Source organism: Marmota flaviventris, chromosome 1 (assembly GCF_047511675.1).
Source record: "Marmota flaviventris isolate mMarFla1 chromosome 1, mMarFla1.hap1, whole genome shotgun sequence".
NCBI lineage: Eukaryota > Metazoa > Chordata > Mammalia > Rodentia > Sciuridae > Marmota > Marmota flaviventris.
Genome location: NC_092498.1, coordinates 192,964,373 through 192,986,177, shown reverse-complemented (window position 1 = coordinate 192,986,177; position 21,805 = coordinate 192,964,373). Strand labels below are relative to the sequence as shown.

General features: G+C 34.5%; 1 protein-coding gene across 2 annotated transcripts in view; it reads right to left on the bottom strand.

Annotated features, from left to right (window-relative positions):
* Nucleotides 1-21,805, bottom strand: part of Pdcd6ip (programmed cell death 6 interacting protein) — a 75,221-nt gene that overhangs the window by 51,295 nt on the left and 2,121 nt on the right. For both annotated transcript variants that reach the window (XM_027932133.2, XM_027932134.2), the window contains exons 2-4: nt 10,460-10,514; nt 8,682-8,751; nt 354-481 (exon numbers count right to left, since the gene is read on the bottom strand). In XM_027932133.2, coding sequence (XP_027787934.1) covers nt 354-481; nt 8,682-8,751; nt 10,460-10,514 — 253 coding nt within the window. The remainder of the gene's footprint in view (nt 1-353; nt 482-8,681; nt 8,752-10,459; nt 10,515-21,805) is intronic.

Here is a 21,805-nt window from a genome sequence, read left to right as displayed (position 1 = left end):
GTAGGTGTTTCACTCTAAGAAAACATACAAAACTAATATACAAATGTTTTAAATGAAGTCACTTATTTAATGGATTTCACTCCATACACTTAATCATTTCTGTTCAGTCAATATTTACTGAGCCTCTATTACGTGCCAGGCACTGTGCTAGGTCCTGGGTATACAATAGTGGGGAAAAATAAAACTGGTCTATAATGTTTTAACTAAGAATTTCAATAACAAGAATCAAATCATTTAAAAAGTGCAGTACTTTTCAAGAAAACACGTGTTTACAAAGAAGCATCTATAAATTTAAATGTAAATTATTTTCAATTTAATGCAACTTTTATGTAGTTAACTACTTTTCTGCATACCTGGTAATGCTTAGCAGCGATTTTCAATCCTTCATCATTATCCAGGTTCTGTTCTGCTGCAATCTGGCTAGCTAAGGCTGCACAATTGAACAACACACAGCTCTTTTCATATCCTAAGCTTGCAAGAGCTGTAAAAAATTAAGAAAGAAAAATGTATCAGTTTTTTTTTTCCTAAAGGAAATTAATGTTTCAAAGCAAAATACTATTACCTCTATTGTAGCTCTCACAAGAAAAAAATTCCAGACCTGTTTTCTAACCTATTTCAAGCTGACCTGCTAAGCACTTATTTCCACAAAAATACTCCCATCATCAAAAACTCAAAAGGTGGGCTGGGGTTGTGGCTCAGAGGTAGAGCCTAGCATGCATGAGGCATAGGTTCGATCCTCAGCACCACATAAAAATAAAATAAAGGGGTTGTGTCTACCTACAACTAAAAAATAAATATAAAAAAAATCAAAAGATCAATAAATTATTCTTTCCTTCCTTTTACTTCCACATTTTTATTATAGTCAGGTTCAAAATGTAAGAATCATTCTCGATGTTAATTCTCACCTAACTTTTTAAATCCAAACAGATTCTTCCATTTTTCCATCCTCTCACAAAATTATATCCTCCCCCACATTTAAACCAGTTCTTCATTACTACAAAGTGGAGTCAATGCAAGCACTTCCTAGCTGGCCTTCCATTCCTCACTCTTTCATGTCAATACATTTCTCAGAGGGTTAGCAGATTCCTTTGGCTGAAATACAACTCTGATCAAGAACCCATATACCTCCTATCCATTAGCATAGCTGCTATTTGAAAAAAAGAAAAGAAAGAAAATAACAAGTGTTGCGGGTACAGAAATTGGAACTCCTGTACACTGCTGGTGGGAATGCAAAATGCTGTAACTACTGTGAAAAACAGTATGGTGGAACCTCAAAAAATTAAAGCCAGACAGATTAAAGCATGCCTGTAATCCCAGCTATTCAGAAATCTGAGGCAGGAGGATGATCACAAAATGAAAGTCAACCTTGGCAATTTAGTAAAACCCGTCTCAAAATGAAAAGTAAAAAGTATTGAGGATGTAGCTCAGTGGTAAAATACCCCTAGGTTCAATTGTAAATACCAGAAAAAGAAAAAAAAAATCTTAATAGAACTACCATATGATCCAGAAATTCCATTTTTAGGTACATGCTCAAAAGAACTGAAAGCAGAGTCTCAAACACATATTTGCACACCCTTGTTCATAGTCAAAAGGTAAAAGAAACCCAAGTGAACACTGACTGACAAATGAACAAAATGCAGTATACACATGCAATTAAATATTATTCCTTTAAAATAAGGAAATCAAATACCACAAAATGGATGACTCTGGAAGACATTATATTATGCTAAGTAAAATCAGTCATTCACAAAAAGACAAATATTGTACAACTCCACTTACATGAAGTTCTCAGAGTAGTCAATACACAGAAACAGAAAGTAGATGTAGTTATCAGGGAGGGGATAGGAAGCTGTTGTTTAAATGTGTGCAGCATTTCAGATTTGCAAGATAAAAAGGTTCTGGAGATCTGTTTCACAACAATGTGGCTATACCTAACACTACTGAACTGTACACTTAATGATCAGCATAATAAATTTCATTTGATTTTACTTTTATAAGGTACCTACAGTACTAAAATACAAAGGAAGAAAGCAGAATAGTGATTACCAGGGGCTAGTTGGGAGGGAAGAATGGGAATTTATTATTTAATGGGTACAGAGTTTCAGTTTATAAGATGAAAAAGTTCTAGAAACAGGTGGTGGTAATAGTGCAAAATAATGCGAATATCCTTATATAACTTAACTACACCTATTTAAATGGTTTAGATGGTACATTATGTGTATTTTATCATAATTAAAAATAATTTTTAGAACAGCCAACAATAAAAAATTTTAAAAAAATAAAAAATAATTTTTAGAAAAAGAATCTGCAATAGCTCTCTATGACCTGTAGAATTCATTAACAGCATATTTAAGGTCTTGCATCACATGCCAGGCATTGACTGCCAGGCAAAATAATCAGAAAGCGTCTTACAAAAATCACTAGACAAACCATCTAGAAGAACCCAAACAAACAACACTACAGTTGTTTTTTTATGCTACAGAGTGTTGTCATAAAGTAAATCAGTAAATCCCTTCTTGTTACAATCTCTTAGTAACCTCTCATTTAATAATGGCCAGTTTTCAACTTGATTCCAAACCAATTCTATCCTCCTCACTGAAAAATTTGGCAGTCATACATACCAACTACTCCAACGTACTTTCATAAATACGTACATGAAAAATCTAGTATAACGTGACTATAGAATCATATGAAAACCTACAGAGAAACAGAAGATTAAAGTAACTGAAAAACTGAGCCCAGCATAAATAAAGATAATTCTAGTAATAAAAGGTAATATTCCAAAGACTGCAATTAACATCCTTAAAGAGTTCCAAAGAACAGTATTTCCATAGAACAAGATTTTTTTTTTGGTACCTGGGATTGAACCCAGGGATGTATAACCACTGTGCCACATCCTCAGCCCTTTTATATATATATAATATAGAGACAGGGTCCCCTCAAGTTCCTTAGGGCCTCACTAAGTTGCTGAGGCTGGTTTTGAATTTGCAATCCTCCTACCTCAGCCTCCTAAGCTGCTGGGATTACAGGTGTGCACCACAGTGGCAAGATCTTATTTTTTAAAAGTCAGTGGCTAATAAAAGGTGCCTAGAAATTAAAAACTTGATTACTTAAATGTTTTCAAAAGTATTAGAAAGTAATATCTGGTGAGTTTCCAAAAAAGTAGAAAATTAAAGAAATTAAGAATATAAGAATTATGAGTGAATAACTCAAATAACCAACACACAATTAATAAAGCATTCCAAAGAGAAAAGTGGGTGAATAAAAGGGAAAATGATCAAAGAAAATTTCCCAGAGCTTAAGAAAAATACTAGTATTTCAACTAAAAGAGCCAACGATAAGTGCCACACTCAAAACTTTAATGAGATTCTAAACACAAAGAACAAAAGGAAAACTGTAAAAATCTTCCCAAAAGAAAAGAAACAGACCACCTACAAAACTTTTCAACAACAACTCTGGATAACAAAAAGCAAGGAACAATGCCTTCAAGTTCTAAAGAAATATAACTTGGCGGGATAGTAGAGGATAGGAAAGGCAGCAGAATACAACAGACACTAGTATGGCAATATGTAAATCAATGGTTGTGTAACTGATGTGATTCTGCAATCTGTATACAGGGTAAAAATGGGAGTTCATAACCCACTTGAATCAAAGTGTGAAATATGATATATCAAGAACTATGTAATGTTTTGAACAACCAACAATAAAAATTTTAAAAAAAAGACAAAAAAAAAGAAATATAACTTAAATTAATTTGACTACTATATATTGTGCTCAGTATGGGTAGAAAGGAGAGAACAAGGAACAACTTGGTAAAGCAAAGACATAAAAAAGGTAAAAAAGAGCAAACTCATGCTATAAAACCTTTAGCTTTTACTGAGTGAGGTGAAAGGTTGACAGTTTCTAACAGAATCACTCAGCCCACATGTGAGAAATAGACCACAGGGATTCAACAGACTGGAGAATAGCTGCTGCAGCAAAATAAGAGCTGATGGAGGCTCAGGCCAGAACGGCAACAATAATAGTGAGAAGGGTGGGCTGGGGCTGGGGCTCAGAGGAAGAACGCTTGCCTAGCATGTGAGGCACTAGGTTCGATCCTCAGCACCACAGAAATATAAAATAAAAGGTATTGTGTCCACCTACAACTAAAAAATAAATAAATAAATATTTGGGGGGAAAAAGATGGTAGGTAAGAAGTGACTGGAATTTGAATATACTTTAAAGTAAAATCTGAGCCTTTCCTGATGAATCAATTAGATGTGAAGAATGAAGCGAAACATAGTCAAAGATGACTTGTTTTTACCTAAGCGTCTAAGTGCCAGAATTTCAAACCAAATTCATGTAATGACAGAATATAGACATTTTCCAGAAGAGATTCAGAAAGTTGACCTTTTCTTGGAAAGTTACTTAGGAATATATCCAAGCAAAAGAGGAAGACATAATATGCAGAAAACAATGGTTTTAACCTAGGGGAGCAGTGACAGTTCAGGAAGACAACTATGCAATATCTTTGGAGAACCAACTGTCCAAATTCAAGCAAGAAAACACAAAAGGCCATGAAAAGAATCTCTTAAGAAAAGGGAACTCTGGAGAAATACGAAAAAGCATTAGGACATTTTGGAAAATTTGGGGAATATGATAAAAGCATAGAATGTGTGGCAGTGGAAGAGCAATTAAAACCTCTAAAACACAAAGCAGCTGAGCAAGAGGGCGCACACCTGTTAATCTCAGCCACACTGGATCCTCCTACAAGGCAGGAGGATCACCAAGTTCAAGAACAGCTCTGCAACTTAGCAAGACCCTGTCTCAAAACAAAAAATAAGAAGAGAGATGTAACTCAGTGGTTAAGTCACCCTTAGGTTCCGTGTGTGTGTGTGTGTGTGTGTGTGTGTGTCTGAGAGAGAGAGAGAAAGAGAGAGTGAGAGTGTCACACAGAGCAATAAAAGAAAGTCATGATTTAAATAAAAAGCAACTGGTTGGTCTACTATGTGACAGAAAATCGGAAGGCTTCAAAAATAAATGAAATATGTTCCAAGCAAAAGATAAAAATAAACTTTATATAGATATATATGCCAGTCTACTACATTCCCATATTATCCCAGGCTGAATTCTTTTTTTTTTTTTAACAATTTCTCATGTCTGAGAGATTTTGAGAACTTTTTGGTTCTTATAATTATATTTATATTATAATTATATTTTCCTTTATGATTTCTTCTATCACATCTAAACTTAAACCAGGTATTCTTGTAAATATTTAGCACTTCTTTCTTCAAAGAGCAATTTTTTTCTTAATATTCAACTCTTATTTTTCATGTAATTGCTCCTTTTTCACTAAGTTTTTCAAAATGGGTAACTTACCTATAAATATTCTAACATTTAAACAATTGTTTAAAATAAATAAAAAACCCCACCTCCTAGAGTTAACCAGTTAATTTTAGAGTATTTTCACAAACAGGTACACATACGTTCACATGGAACTTTTCACAAACTGGATACTACACCATACTTGAATTGCCTGGAATGCACAAGTCCAAAGAGAAGGAATCACACTGGATTCTTTTTTTTTTTTTTTTTTTTAAAAAGAAAGAGTGAGAGAGAGTGAGAAAGAGGGAGAGAGAGAGAAAGAATTTTAATATTTATTTTTTAGTATTTGGCGGACACAACATCTTTGTCTGTATGTGGTGCTGAGGATCGAACCTGGGCCGCACGCATGCCAGGCGAGCGCGCTACCGCTTGAGCCACATCCCCAGCCCCACACACTGGATTCTATATGAAGTATGATTCAAGCAGCCCAACTCAGAGGATTCAAGGTTGTGCAAAGCACCAACTCTGATCTGTAACAGGCTTTTTATTTAATATTCCATGGCTTTAAATGTCAACAAATATATACATTTGCATTATTGTGTTCAGTCTTCTAAAACTGCACAATGTTTTTTAATACTTTTAGTTGTAGATGGACACAATAACTTTATTTATTTTCTTATGTGGTGCTGAGGATCAAACCCAGTAATCAAACCCACACATTAGGCAAGCACTCTACCACTGAGCTACAACCCCAGTCCTAAAATTGTGCAAGATTTTAATAATAGGTAACAAGACATTACTGAAAGACATTTAATTTTCAATTCTTGCCACTAGAAATGCCTTAATTAACCACTTCCTGCTTTATTTATGCTCTTAATTTTTTTGCTTTTCACTTCTAGGAATTTGATTCATCACTCAACTTATCTTACTCAAGAATCTCCTAGTCTCCTGTCATCTGCTCTTATTCTCAGTCTAACAATTTGCGTAAATCACAACAGCACTAAAATTTCTTTTCTTCACTTTGCCTCCCTTACGGCATAATGCTCCCTTGGTCCCTAGATCTTTCCTTCAACTTTTCATAACTGAGCAACTCATATTTGCTGTATTCACTTCCTCACCTCTTATCCACCTCTCAAATTGACGCAATTTGGCTTTCTTTAGCATGCTCCTAGTAAAACCTTTCTCTCTGCCAAATTCAGTAACTTCTCCAATCCCGCTTACTTCTGCCACAATAACTTAATGCTTCAACCTTGATGATCATCAGAGTCACCTCAAGATATATTCAAAAACTCTAAATCCAGTGCACCAACTTAAAATCTCCTATCACATCCGTCAATCTGTATCTTCATCTTTCAAGATATCCTTGTTTCTTTAACATTCCCCAGCAATTCTAATATGCAATCAGGTTTGGGAACAACTGAACTACTTCACCTTTGAAATGCTTCCAGAATTCCCTTTCTTGTCTCTATTCTTTACTGGTTCCTCCAATATCTGAAAGCTTTTTCTCAGCCTCATTCCCAGAACCTCTTCCTTTATTTCCCTGAAGATCAAATTCTTTAGCTCTGGCTTTCATACTTTTCTATTATCTGCCAGAGGGGATAAATTATTAGCACCTAATGACAACTGTTCCCAAATCTACATCTCTTTTGAGCTTTAAATCTATTGTTTACAAATGCAAGACAAATTTCTACCCAGAAATAACAGAAAATTCAAATCCAACCTGTCTAATAAAGGGAATAAATACCAATATGTGAAACCAAATTATAAATCTCAGCATCAACCCAATAAGACTTTAGAAAGTCAATCTTTGTAATTACTAAACTGGCAATAATAGTGCTTTTCCTCACTGAGCTATTGGGGAATTCAGTAAGATAATAAAGTAAGCCCCTCCAACAATGCCTGGGTATAGTAAATGCTCAATAAACATGAGCTATTAATATACAATAGGGGAGGGCTGGGAGTGTGGCTCAGTGGTAGAGCACTTGCCTAGCATGTGTGAGGCACTTGGTTCTATCCTCAGCACCACATAAAAAATAAATAAAATTAAGTTATTAAAATATACATATGAATGTAAACAACACATAATATATACAATATACAATACATAATAATACATACATATATAAATACATAAACAATAGGGTAAAGTACCACCAATTCAGGACTAATGTTTACAATTCTTCATAATTTATTTTCCAATATTCTCATCCTTCATAATCCCCAATTCACCTTATGGTTTTGAGCAATAGCCTTAATTATTACAGTATGTACTACATATAATATATATTATTTTACATATTTCCATCTCCTCACCTATATAAGTATATGCCTTATAGATACCTTAAATTAAGATAGTTATATAATATACAATATGTAAATATATGAGCATATATAATAATATCTTTTAAGATACTTAGTATTTACTATATCTGATACAATGAGTATATACCAAAGCACTTCTAAATACATATGCCATGTTAGGTTATAAATATCATTTTCTGGGGATGAAGCTAAAGATATAGCTCAGTGGTACAAAATATATATAAACATTATGTGATGTGTGCATGTATCGTGTTATATTTTTTATTACTCATTGCAGCTAATATTTATTGAGCACTGTCCCAAGGCTCTGCATGTTTTCATTCTTTTAAGCCACATAAGAACTCAATGAGATAAATAATATTAGCCTCACTTCACTGATGAGGAAATTAAGACACAGAGACAAAACCTTGCCTGAGCTGGCAGATCAAAAAGCCTTCACCTTCTGACCTTTGGTTATGATGTTGTACTTGTAATATTATTTTTTACCTGGAAAAACAAATTCATCCTTTAGGATCTAATTTAAACATTGTTGCTTTAAATAGGTAAAATTAACTTCTTCCTCATCTATGGTCCCAATTTGTACACAGGATGATAAACAATCATTTCTCATTTAACAACAGGATACATTCTGAAAAATGACTCATTAAATGATTTCACTGTTGTATGAGCATCATACTTACACCCACTAAGACAGCTACAACATCACTAGGTGGCATAATCTTATGGGACTACCATCACACATACAGTCTTTCATGGACAAAAACATCACTATGCAATATACATTATATATTGGTAGTACATACAGAATGATCAACTATCTTCCCAATCAGACTGAATACAACTATCTTATTCATTTTCATAACTAGGACAGTGCCTGGCAAGGCAAAGGCTCTACAAATATTATGAAATTGCACTTAAAGTTAAGTTTAGAAGAAAATGACATGTAAAAAACTTTAGTATTTAACAAAGAGTCATTAGGAGACAATTTTAAAAGCCTAAAACAATACAAAAATGTTTAGGACAAGTTTCCTATCATTTCTATTAAAACTACATACCCAATTTTACAGATCCTCCAAAAAGTGAACCTTTATCGAAAGCATCCTTCCAGGTAAATGTTAAACAGATCTGGACAGAATGGGAAAAGATAGAAAATTATTTTGTCATCATGGATTTCATTAAATATTAAGTCTCTTTCTTTGGTACCAGAGATTGAACCCAGAGGCACTTAACCACTGAGCCACATTCCCAGTCCTTTTTAGTTTTGGGGACAGGGTCTAAGTTGCTTAGGGCATTGGTAGGTTGCTGAGGTTGGTTTTGAACTTGCAATCCTACTGCCTTAGCCTCCTGAGTTGCTGGAATTAGAGATGTGCACCATCCACCTGGCTCTTAAGTATCTTTTGAAGAAAAATCCACAATGAAGAAAAGGACAAAAGTTCAACCTGTGTAAAACATTATCTCCTTATAACCAACCCAATTTCTTTTCCCCCTCTGGACAATAATTTTCTTTAAAGTAAAGTACTGGCACTAGGTTATTTCAAAATGGTCATTCTATATCAGTAATCATAAACACTATCATTCATCTTCATAAACACACAATGAGTTGACAGAACAAGCACTACATGTTTGTCAAACAAGCAAAGATAAACAAAGGCAATAAAGTAAGTACTACAGGTTTTCCAGGAGATAAAAATAAACACAACTATTACAAAAGTAGGAAAATGGTTTCTCAAGAGGATGGGATGATATTTTACATTTTGATCTGAGTGGTTGTTAAATAAGCATGCACACTTTGTGAAATTCAAACTATACATATGATTCATCCTCCTCTCTGTAGAATACTACACCTAAAATTTTACTTAGTGGAAAACTACATCTATCTCTGCTTCTAAACTTTTGAAGGTTATAAAGAACTTAGCCTCATTTAAATTATTTACTACAACCTAATAAAAAAGTTAACTCTGGATTAGGTAAACCTTCAAACATACAGAAAAATAAAAAGAATAACATAATGAATTTGCATGTACCCATCAGCAGCTTTAGCTTTTTACTCTTTTTAGTTCATCTCCTCCCTAACTCTTCCTCCTACCACCACCACCCATTCACACACACTTTTCTTCCTGGAATATTTTAAAACAAAATCTCAATACCTAATTATTTCACCTGTAAAAACTTAAGTACAAGGATGGTAAAGTACTTTTCTTATACTGTTTTAAAACTCAGAAATATCCCAAAGGAACAGGGAATATAGCTCAGTGGTATACCACTTGCCTGGCATATATGCCTGGGTTCAATTCCCAACACCACCAAAAAAAAAAAAAGTACCACAAAGTTTAAAACTTTTATAAAACTATAAGAAATTACAAACATTTTAAATTTCCAACAACTAGTCTTTAAGAGAAAATAAAGCTGACATGTTTGTAATGTAATATCAATCGTAACAGCCATTGCAACTTTTATATGCAATTGTAATTTGAGCTAATAATTTTTAAGGAACTGAGACCAATACTTTCTGAATTACACAGCTTACTTCTTAGTCCTGTAAAAGGGTAAGGACACAGAATATTAAATCAATCAATAAACAGTTCTTCTTTTTATATAAAATGAACTCCACTGCTCTACATGAGCCTCAGAAGTGACGGGGGAACTACATGAATCAAATTTCAGGAGTCTTGAGAAGCACATACATTCAGATCAGACAAATCTAAATACTTCTAGTTTATATAAAACCACCTAAGCATAGTAAAGAGGTATCATTGATCTCATAAAATGATATCATAGGTGGAAGGAAACGGGTAATTTGCCACACAACTTTAAAACAAAATTAATGGCTTACCTGATTTTCAGAAAATGGGAATTTGGGTTCAATGGAACAAATCTGATCATAATATCTAAAAAATAGAGCAAAATTAATAATTAGCGGAGGTAAACATGACATACATTTATATAAACACAAGTGATTTAAAAGTATACAAAAATTCATGTTTATGCCAGGCGTGATGGCTCACACTTGTAATTCTAGCAACTTGGGAGGCTGAGGAAGGAGGATCACAAGCTTGAGACTAGCTTCAGCAACTTAGTGAGACTGTTTCTAAATTTTAAAAAGGAATAGGGATATAGCTCAGTGGTAAAACACCCCTAAGTTTTATCCTCAGTACCACCAAAAAAAAAAAAAGAAAGAAAGAAAGAAAAAGATTCATGCTGACTTTAGTAGCCCACAAATTCAATTCAATCAGCTATTTTAAGGTTCATGAACATCCTCTCAATGTGTAAACCAGGAGCTAAAATATACAAAATGAAAAACTGTGAGAAAAAAACGATACCCACCACCACAGACAATATTTATCAATTACTATTGCCTAGAAATAAACTAACATCTTCCCAAGAAACTATGTATTTTTTATTAAGATACTTAAGTTTATACCCATTGGACAAATTACTGTCTCTGGCAAAGTGATTAAAAATAGGTTTACAAACTCTCAAAATGTTTTAGGTATGTCCATTTCTTTAGGTTATGTCACCACTACCACATAGCTCATCAAAGTTCACACAGCTCATCTCTTTCAGGTAAACTAATCTAGAAGTTTCCTAGACAACTCCCATTTCCTTTCTCATTTTTTCCTAACTATTCCAGCATCCAGAATGATAAATAAACATAAAGCAGTCTTCTCCCCTTGACAGAGTGAGCTTTTAGCCAAGAAGTCTGAGGAGAAAGAGAGTTAAACCCAAGCTTTCTAAATGGCCTCTAATCTTTCTTCCTTCATTTATTCTCTTCTATCTTTCCATGCCTTCATGGACACTATCTTTCCAGTGTTTATTTCTGGGGGTGAATTTTCAGGAGGTAAGCAAGTAGGAGAGGCAAGCAACATGTCTAAGACAAAGCTTTTGATTAGCATGGCCACAGTTAGATTACAAACAGGAAAAACTGGGCAATTAAGTAAAAACATTTAAAGATTGGAGCCAGGTTTCTTTCTGTCAGAAAAAAAATTATAAATATGTGAAGAGAGAAGGCTAAAATTAATTCTGTGGGTCTGAACTAGACTGGAGGTACCAACGAGAACTCTTTTTTTTGGTGGTACTGAGCTACATACCTAGCCCTTTTTATTTTTTATTTTTAGAGTCTAAGTTGCTGAGGCCCTTGCTAAATTAGCTGAGGCTGCCCTCAAACTTGTAATCCTCCTGCCTCAGCAACTGAGTCACTAGGATTACAGGTATGCACCACCATGCCCAGCTGTGAGCTTTTTTTTTTTTTGGTTGTACAAAGACAGAATACTTTTATTTTATTTACTTATGTTTATGTGGTGCTCCTGAGGATCAAACTCAGTGCCTCACGCATACTAGGCAAGCACTCTGCCACCAAGCTACAGCCCGGGCCACTTAAACTTATTTTTTAATATCACTGAGATACAAGAACATATAAAAATGTCTATGTATTTCCTAAATATATGTGCTGAGGACCTAGAAGCAATTATACCTCCCAATAGCAATAATCTAGTACCCAAATAATATCCCACATTAAAAGGAGTCACTGCTCATTAAAGAAATAACTGATTCCAGAGCAGAGACTGAGAAAATTCAAGAGTCAAAAAACTAAACTTGCTATGCCAAAAAGTGCTGAATTACTCACAAAATGATGGGGACATCTTTCAAAAAACACAATTTTAAGGGACTCCTAATAGTCAAGTTTAGAATAGTTTAAATAAAATAAGTAACAGTAACAAATCATAATCCATTGAAAAAATAAGAAAACTATTCTGAAGTAAATAAATAGATGAATACAGAATAGAGGTCTACCTCACTGAATAATGCCAACTAATAAATCTAGAAAAAATGGTGGAGTTAAGGGAAAAAAAAATCACCATTTGGCATCTTTCAGAGCAATATCTGATTCTGGTAAGATTCATCAATGGATACTAAAAATAATGAAAGTTTCATGAGAAATAGGGTAGCATATAGTCTCAAAGTAGCTCTCTACAAAATACTTATTAATTACAGTATAATCATTAACTGTAAAGTCAATGAACCTGGCAAACACCATCCTATTGAAGTGATAAAAACTAATACTACCATCAAGAGGACACAACATCATCACATATCATCAAGAAATATGACACAATACCCTATTGTGGACATTCTACAAAGCAACAAAACTATATTCTTCAAAAATGTCAAGGTCATGAAAGACAAAACTAAGAAACTATTCCAGATTGAAGGAGACTAAATACCCTAGATTAGCTCCTGTATCTATAAAAAAAAAAAATGGGAAAATCAGCAAAATGTGAATGAAATTTGTAGTTTAAATGGTAATATTGAACTAGTGCCAATTTCCTGATTTTGAAAGTTCTAAGAGTTATGTTACATAGGATAGTATCCTTGTACTTAGGAAATAAACTTCAAAGTTTTAAGTACTGAAACCCTTTAATGGAATCCCTTATACTTAAAAGTGCATTCAAAGTTTCTGACAAGGTCTTGAATTATCTGCCCATAATGCTTATCATGCCTTATCTCAGGATATTTGCTTCATATTCAAGTCACTAAATCATACACCCTCCTGTCTCAGGACCTTCACACACTTTTTCATCTGTACCTGAAAACATTCTTCTTCCCATTTCCCACTTTTTCTGTCTAGATTAATGTGCCTTCAAAAGAAGACTTCATGCATTCATTCCATGTATCTAACACTTCTAGGACATGAGAATTCAGCAATAAACATTTTAAAAATCTTTGCCTCTGTGAAAGTTTTAAAGGGAAAGACAAGATAAATATGTTAAATATATATACACATACATACATATACGTGTGTGTTTCTATGTGGTATAGTGCTAAGTGCTATGGAGAGATAAAGAGGTAAGAGGGTGTTATGGTTTAGATATTAGGTGTCCCTCAAAAGTGCCTGTGTGAGAAATGCAAGAAAGTTTACGGGTGAATGATTATGAGAGTTTTAAATAATCAATGTATTAATCCCCAGATAGGGATCAACTGGGTGGTAACTGTAGACAGGCAAGTGTGGCTGGAGGAGGTAGGTCCTTGGGGAATGCCTTTGGAGTATTTTGTACTTGTAGAATGGAGCTTATGCTCCTTCTCTCTCTCCTCCAGTCCCTCATTCTCTCCCCCTCCCCCAACCCCCTCCCTCCCTCTCCTTCCTTCTTGGGTGCCAGGATCTGTCCTGAAATGTCTTCTTCCACCACACCCATCTGCTCTGATGTTCTCCCTCATCTAGGGCCCAGAGCAATGGAGCCACGCCACTATGATCTGAAACCATGAGTCCCAAATAAATCTTTCCTCCTATAAAATTGTTCTTGTCAGGTCATTTAGTCACAGCAACAACAACAAAAACAAAAAAAAATTGACTAAAACAGAGGTATAAAGTATATGTGATGGAGTGAGGTGAAAAAGCTACTGTTTTAAGAAAGTAGTCATTTGACTACATAACTTAAAAAAAAAAAACAGCATGAATAAAGGCCTGAAGAAAGTGATACAGTGAGTCAAGAAAATAAGAAAGTAAGTCTAAGGAAAAGCAAATCCAAGACCCTGGGACAAGAGTGTGCCTGAGAATGTACCTGGCATGATAAAAAGGCCAAGAGGGCCACCATAGAGCAAGGACGGAAGAAAATAATAGATGAACTCAAAAGAAGTAATGATGTTTGGAGTACAACTGTAAAACTTTTAGCTTTTACTATATGCAGTAAGAGGATGAACCATTAGAGGGTTTGGACAAAAGAGTAGCATGATCAAGTTTATTTTCATAAGAGTCACCATGACTATTATGTAGAAATCTGACTGCTAGTACACAAAAGCAGTAGAGAGGTCAGACAGTAAGCTACTGCAGCTACCCAATCAAGAAATGATGCTAAAACATGGCGGTGGCAAAAGTTAATAAAAATCAGTCAATCTAATCCCCTTTTTTTAAATATTTAATTTTTGGTTGTAGATGGACACAATACCTTTATTTAATTTTATATGGTGCTGAGAATTGAACCCAGGGCCTCAGATGTGCTAGGTGAGCACTCTACCTCTGAGCCACAACCCCAGCCCCAACCTAATCCCTTTTTAAAACTAGTTCCCACAGACCGGGAATGTGGCTCAATGGTACAACTCTTGCCTAGCATGCAAGAGGCTCTGGGTTCAATTTCCAGCTCCACAAAAACAAAACCAAAATTAATAAATTAGTTCCCCTTCCATTTATAATCTCTTAAACCCTAAACATTTCCTTCATAGATTTATCATAGTTTATATTATTTGTGAGATTATGTTTATGTGGGATTACTATTATATCTTTTCTCTTGAAGAATTCTAAATTCCATGAGAGCAGATGCCAGGTACATTTGCTCAGTTTTGTTGCTAGTCCCAAGGAAATGAATTAATAAAATGCAAAGTCCCTGAAAAAAATAAACCTAGGATTAAGATTCTCTGTTTTGAGAATGAACAAGAGCTACCAAAGTATAAGCCCATAAAAAAAGAATAGCAGGTACCAATGGACTGAGTCAAGAAAGTACCTGCCTGGCAGAGCAAAGAGACCAACATGACTACAGAGTAAGGTCTGGCAAACCTTGTTTTGCCAAAGAAAAAGCAAAATCAATTTTTTTTTTTTTTCACTTTAGACAGTATCCGCCCAGTACCTTTTTTACCTATGTTGGGCTACCTCGGATGCTAAGTGTTCTAGGTACACAGCTGTTCAACTGCCATCAGCTAGAGACATTCTCCAAAGGAAAAGTGCCCAGTCTGTTAGAGGGGAACCATGAGGAAAGGAAGGAGTGGCCAACATGATCAGTTTCATTCTCTGCTCCAACAGCACCCAAATTTGAGCATTCTCTTCTCTCCTCCAAGACAGACAGACATTTTAACTTGGCTACCTGACTCAGCTGGCTGGAGGCAAGGTAATTTTCTGAGTTATCAATTCCCAGATTAAGATTCCACTATTCAGGCCTGGGGTTGTGGCTCAGCGGTAGAACGCTCGCCTCGCATGTGCAAGGCCCTGGGATCGATCCTCAGCACCACATAAAAATAAATAAATAAAAGTTATTGTGTACAACTACAACTAAAAAATAAATAATAATAAAAATTCTTAAAAAAAGATTCCACTATTCAATGCCAAGCCACTGCCAAACAGAGCACTCAATGTGTGGGTGGCACTACAGCAATGCTTGGTAGCACTCAAGGACAGAATGAAGCACAAGCAAACACCCCAGCTAGGTCTATAAGGCTTTCAGTGTTAGACCACTGGAGTGGAACCCAACAAAAGCTGCCTAGCTGGAAAAGCCTTATTTTGCTGACCACTACTATAAAGTAAGCAGGGAAGGAAGTAGCAGAAAATGAAGATATTTGCTCTGCGAAGAAGAGAAGAAAGAGGAAGAAGAAAAAGAAGTAGAAGAAGGAAACAGAAAGGACAGTTATTGGAAATCAACAATGTCTGGCCAGTATGGAGCAAACCCCAACAAAACAAAAGAGATCAACTAAGGCTTTGCAAAAGAAAACAGTGGTTGCTATCTGCGGTTATCACAGGCAAAACACTGCTCCTAGAGAAACAAATACAATAAGCTACTCCTTTGATATAATTCCTCTATATATCAACCCATCATGGTTCAGCCTACATCTCAGGTATCAGAGTCCCTAGAAAGGGAACCCAGAGAAATCTACCACATCCTTTTCCTTATCATTTTAATGGGCTTTTCCCTACCAGCCTAGAATACATATCTCACAAAGTAGACCTAGACTGTAAGTTGTCCCTAAGTAGGAAGGTGGAAAACCAGTATGCTAAGCCAGGAAGGTGACCAAAAAAAAAAAAAAATATATATATATATATATATATATATATATATATATATATATATAAAATTTAAAATGTGATATAAATAATAATAAATAATGCTAAGAATTTTATCTTTATAGAGTTTACTTTAGAAATAATTAAAATTTTTTAAATGTTTATTTTTTAGTTGTAGGTGGACACAATACCTTTATTGTGGTGCAATACTTTTATGTGGTACTTAGGATTGAACCCAGTGCCTCACACAGGCTAAAGACGAGCACTCTACCTCTGAGCCACAACCCCAGCCCCAGAAATAATTTAATTTGAAACACTTATTTAAAATTTAAAAACCTAAACAAATGGTATGATGCCACAATATGCAGAACTCAAGTCTTCAAGTCTTTAAGTCTTGACAACCCTGAGTTTGAATTCCAACCATGAGTTTTAATTCCATTTCTTAGAGGTATGATCATGAACAAGTTATTCAACCTCTCTAAAGCCTTCCTAAAGTAAAGATAATTATCCTCCCTTATATGTGAGGAACAAATAAAATAATACAAATAAAATGCTTGAAATAGTGCCTGGGTAAATAATGTGTATGTGATAAATGCAGCTATAAATTATTATAACTATGTAAAAGTAGTTTTATATGCAATCCACTATTCTATAAAACTCATGCACTTCAAAGCAAATATATCACAGCTTAATTTACAAATCTCATAGGGAGGGCTGGGGGTGTGGCTTAATGGTAATGCTCAGGATGGGCACAGCCTTGGGTTCAATCCCAGCAACACACACACAAACACCCAAAAAAAAAAAAAAAAAAAAAAAAAAAACCCTCATGGGGGAAAGAACTAGGAAATAAATACATTTCTTTGAAAGTAACAAAAATGGAAATAGTTGAAATTACCATCAGAAGTTCTAGTTTTAAAAAGTTTTAAGAGAAAGATATAAGGATTAAGAAACACCAATCCATATAAGGATTAAGAAACACCAATCCACATTAGCCAAATTCCTATAACTTTATATAGCTCACATCTGTATTAGGTCTATGTACTTCTGACCAGCAACTAGAGGGAGAAACAAGAGACCAGAGAAACTAAGCTGGAGTTATGAACTAGAGTTTACAGAACCTTCCTGAATCTTATTTTCATACTTCATTCTTCACCCAATTTATCATCTGAAAAATCATTAATGAAGCACTACTGCAGGAGAATATGAATAGAAAGCAAACAGAGAGTCAGGTCCTTAGCCAGCTTCCACCATAAAGTCAATATAAGAGTTTAAACCTTTTGGGTAAATCAAAGGGTTATACACAATGATAAGATAGTCCTGATAGGCTACTTTATTTACCAACTTTCAGAAAAAATTAAACACACATATCAGACTTCAAGGGGAAAAAAATACATCAGACTTAAATCTTAAAACTTTCTTTAAAATTTCATGTTTATTCATCTATGCAAAATAAAATTACTGGGCCAAATTAAGGTATAGCAACCTCAGATATTCCTTGAGACTGGGATCAAGTACAATACATCTTTATATCCTCTACACTATCTCCGGCAATGTGGCTCATGTAGGACTCTCCATTAAGATTTTATAAAGAAGTTGTTACAATGTCATTAGTATAATATATCTCAATATCTTCACCCCAAATCAAGAATCAGAATGTGAGCAAGAGTTGTGAAGGAAAATAAAACAACAATATTTTCTTTCCTGATCTATAAAATATTAGAAAATTATTTTGGAAATTATAAAACTAATTCTATCAACTTCATTTTACAAATTAAAAAATGAAACATGAATTAAAAATTTTACAAAGCCATATAAATGAATCTTGGATTAAAAAAAACAAAACAGGGCTGGGGTTGTGGCTCAGCAGTAGAGCATTCACCTACCGCGTGCGAGGCCCTGGTTTTGATCCTCAGTACCACATAAAAAAAATAAATAAATAAATGGTATTATGTCCAGCTACAACTAAAAAATGAATATTAAAAAAAGAAAACAAGGGCTGGGGATGTGGCTCAAGTGGTAGCGCACTCACCTAGCATGCGTGAGGCACTGGGTTTGATTCTCAGCACCACATAGAAACAAAATAAAGATATTGTGTTCACCTAAAACTAAAAAATAAATATTTTAAAAAAATTATCAACTATTTAAAAATAAATATCAATATTTCAAAGTCAGTAAAATACAGCCAATGCAGACTGAGAAAAAACATAAATTTCCAAAATAAAAGTATTGCAGGGCATGGTGACACATGCCTATAATCTCTACTTCAGAGGCTGAGGCATGAGGATTGCAAGTTCAAGGCCAGCCTCAGCCATTAAGCTTGGCTTTAAGCAACTTAAATAAAAATAAAGAATTGGGGATGTGACTCAGTGGTTAAGCACTCCTGGGTTCAATCCCATTTACCAATAAATAAATAAATAAAATGTATTAGAAAAACAAAAAAGATGAACAACTAATCATTCAAAACAAAAAGAAAATAAATAAGCAACTAAAATTATATATATATTTGATTTTAACAAAGAAAAAGGTGGCCCCAAATCTTTAGAAAATCTGCTGGTGAAGGTGAGGAGAGGAATCACACATAACAAATGCACAACATTAATAAGAAAAAAATTGTTACTATAATAATGAGGAGACTAAAACATTTTTGCAAAGACTTATATATAACAAAAGATACCACAAATACAAAATTTAGTAGTAAATGTTAAAACTAAAAAAAGAAATAGACCAGACAATTTTAAGACATACATAATGGAAAAAAATATAAATAACCAAAAAATGTAAGTAACTTCTTCAAATCAGTTTAAAAAAAAAAAAAAAGCGAACAACTTGACAGAAAATGGGACTCAAAAAATCACAGAAAAAGAAACAAAGTGACTAATAAACATAAATGTTTAATCTCAGCAAAATAAAGGCAATGCATACTAAAATAAGATACCACCCCACACCCATCATTTTGGAGAAAAGTAATGATTTAAATTTTTCATCAGTGAGTACCAGGAAGAATGTAGAAGAATAAAAAACATATATACTAGTTACTGGGAATATAAATTGATAATAACCACTGTAGAGAGCTGAAATCAGATACCCACCTCTTCCTGTTAAACAAAGAGATCTTTAAAAACCCTTCTAGTCTCTCTCCTGAAACCTAATAAATAAAAAAAAAAAACCCTTAAAAATCTAAAAGGATTTGGGTGTAGCTCAGATATAAAGCAATTTTTAGCCTGTGTAAGGCCCTAGTAGGTTCTATTTCCAGTACCAAAATAAAAGTAAATGAACAAAGAAAAAGAGAATGGGAAAAGGCACAGCAGCATACAAGAGGTTTCAACAAAATGTTCAAAAAGGTGAAAAGTGAATAAAAGAAGCAGAAAACTAAAATCTAACTGCATAAGCAAGGGAACCAACAAGCCAAATCATATCAGAGAAGTCAGAAAAGATCTGAATTAAGAAACATGAGATACCTCTAAAGACAATAGTTCAATCTGAGGCTGAAAAGATAAAGATGTGGTTGAAAATCCCTGAAAGAAACCGTCAGGCCCAGATCCTCAACTCTGAGGGTAGGTTCACTCTCAGAAAAATGTTAGGAATATCATGTACTGTGTAGTGGGGACTGTGGGGATGGAGAGGCTGGGGCTAGAGTACAAATTACCTACATTATTAGCAATTCTCCCCTTCTTCCTTATTAACAAAACCTCTGATTTTTTTTAGCTGGGCATAAGGCCATCCATAATAAAAATAATGAACACACATAATGGCCAGTAACATATAAGTAGAATGTTGTGGGGCGGGTTCCAGATGCCCTCTTCCTCCATTCTACTGTCTGGAACTTGGGTATGCTTGTCATCTTGGACTATAAGAACCAGAACCATACTCTAGCTTTTACAGAGCCGAAAGCTGGAAGGAGTCTGAGCTCCAGTGAACTCCACAGAACGACCACCCCTTGACTACCACAACTACCTACCTGCCAACTTTTTACACAAGAATAAAATCTTAGGGCTGGAGTTGCGGCTCAGCAGTAGAGTGCTCACCTAGCTCGTGTGAAGCACTGGGATCAATCCTCAGCACCACATATAAATAAATCAAATAAAGGTATTGTGTACACTTACAACTAAAAAAAAGTTTTAAAAAAAGAATAAAATCTTAATTTAATTCACTGGTAATTTGGGATCCCCCACATAAAGTTGAACCTAAACCTTATACAGGTGCCATTTGCAGATTCCCAACCTCCATTCACACTGATCAAATTTTAGAAAGCTGATGGCAGACTTTTTCATGGAAGGAAACAGGAAGCTTTCTTTCTAAAGAAACTTATCACCACAAAGTTTGTGGTGAAATGCTGAAATGTGCAGCTTCCAAAATAAAAGTAAGGCAAAACAGCAGCGTCATGCTGAAATGTACAGCTTCCAAAATAAAAGTAAGGCAAAACAGGAGCGTTCCCATGTGATCACCATACAATTCAACATTTTCAAGGCTGTTCTACTCAATTTTTAGTAAAAATCATTTTATAAAGGATAAAGTACCTTTAATATAAATGATTTTTAAGTAAGCATGCTCATTAATATTGTACAAATAAATGTTTATCTTACAACATTTAATCCAGCATCTACAAGTCAAGTATATCATTGGAGTTTTGTATGTGGAGCTGTGTACCAGCCCTTATTAAGCTACCTTCTACTCTTCAGGAATTAGTTTAAAACTTCTTTTTCAAAGTTCATTAGTTTAAAAGTTCATTAGGCTAAAAAATAAATGTTCAGTTTATACAATTATCAAAAATAATCATAAAAATGAGATATTCTGCTTAATTTGAATATCTCACAACTGTTTGATTCAAAACTATCTTATTTTACAGTGTATACACCCAAGGAATTTTTGTACACATCTCCATTAAAAATTTTAGCAGCCTGGAGTAAGTTTATCAACTTACCCTAATTCCACAAAAAAGGGAAAAAAGGGCAAAAAAAAAAGTTAAAAACCTTAATAGCTGCAGTAGGAGAAGACCATACAAAAGTGACTAAAGAAACACAGTTTCAAGGAAAAAGTCTCTGCAATAGCTCCACTACCTAAGAACAGTTTCCACAAACATGCCTGGTTGGAAAATAAAGGATCCCAAGTTCAAAGATAGCCTCAGCAACTCAGTGAGGCCCTAAGTAAGTTAGCAAGACCCTGTCTCAAAAAATAAAAAGAGCCGCAGATGGGGATAAGTGGTTAAACACCCCTGGGTTCAATCCCTAGTACCAAAAAAGGAATGAACAAATATTTTTTTAAAGTTCCTACCAGCATCCTATCTGAAGCATTATCCAATATCCTCCTTTGTCAGTCTTAAAATCCTGTGCCAACTGCCCCTGAAGACACCAAGCTCCTTCACCACTGGAACCAAACCTAGTCAACAAGGTTTTTACAGGTTCACTATACCACAAGTAT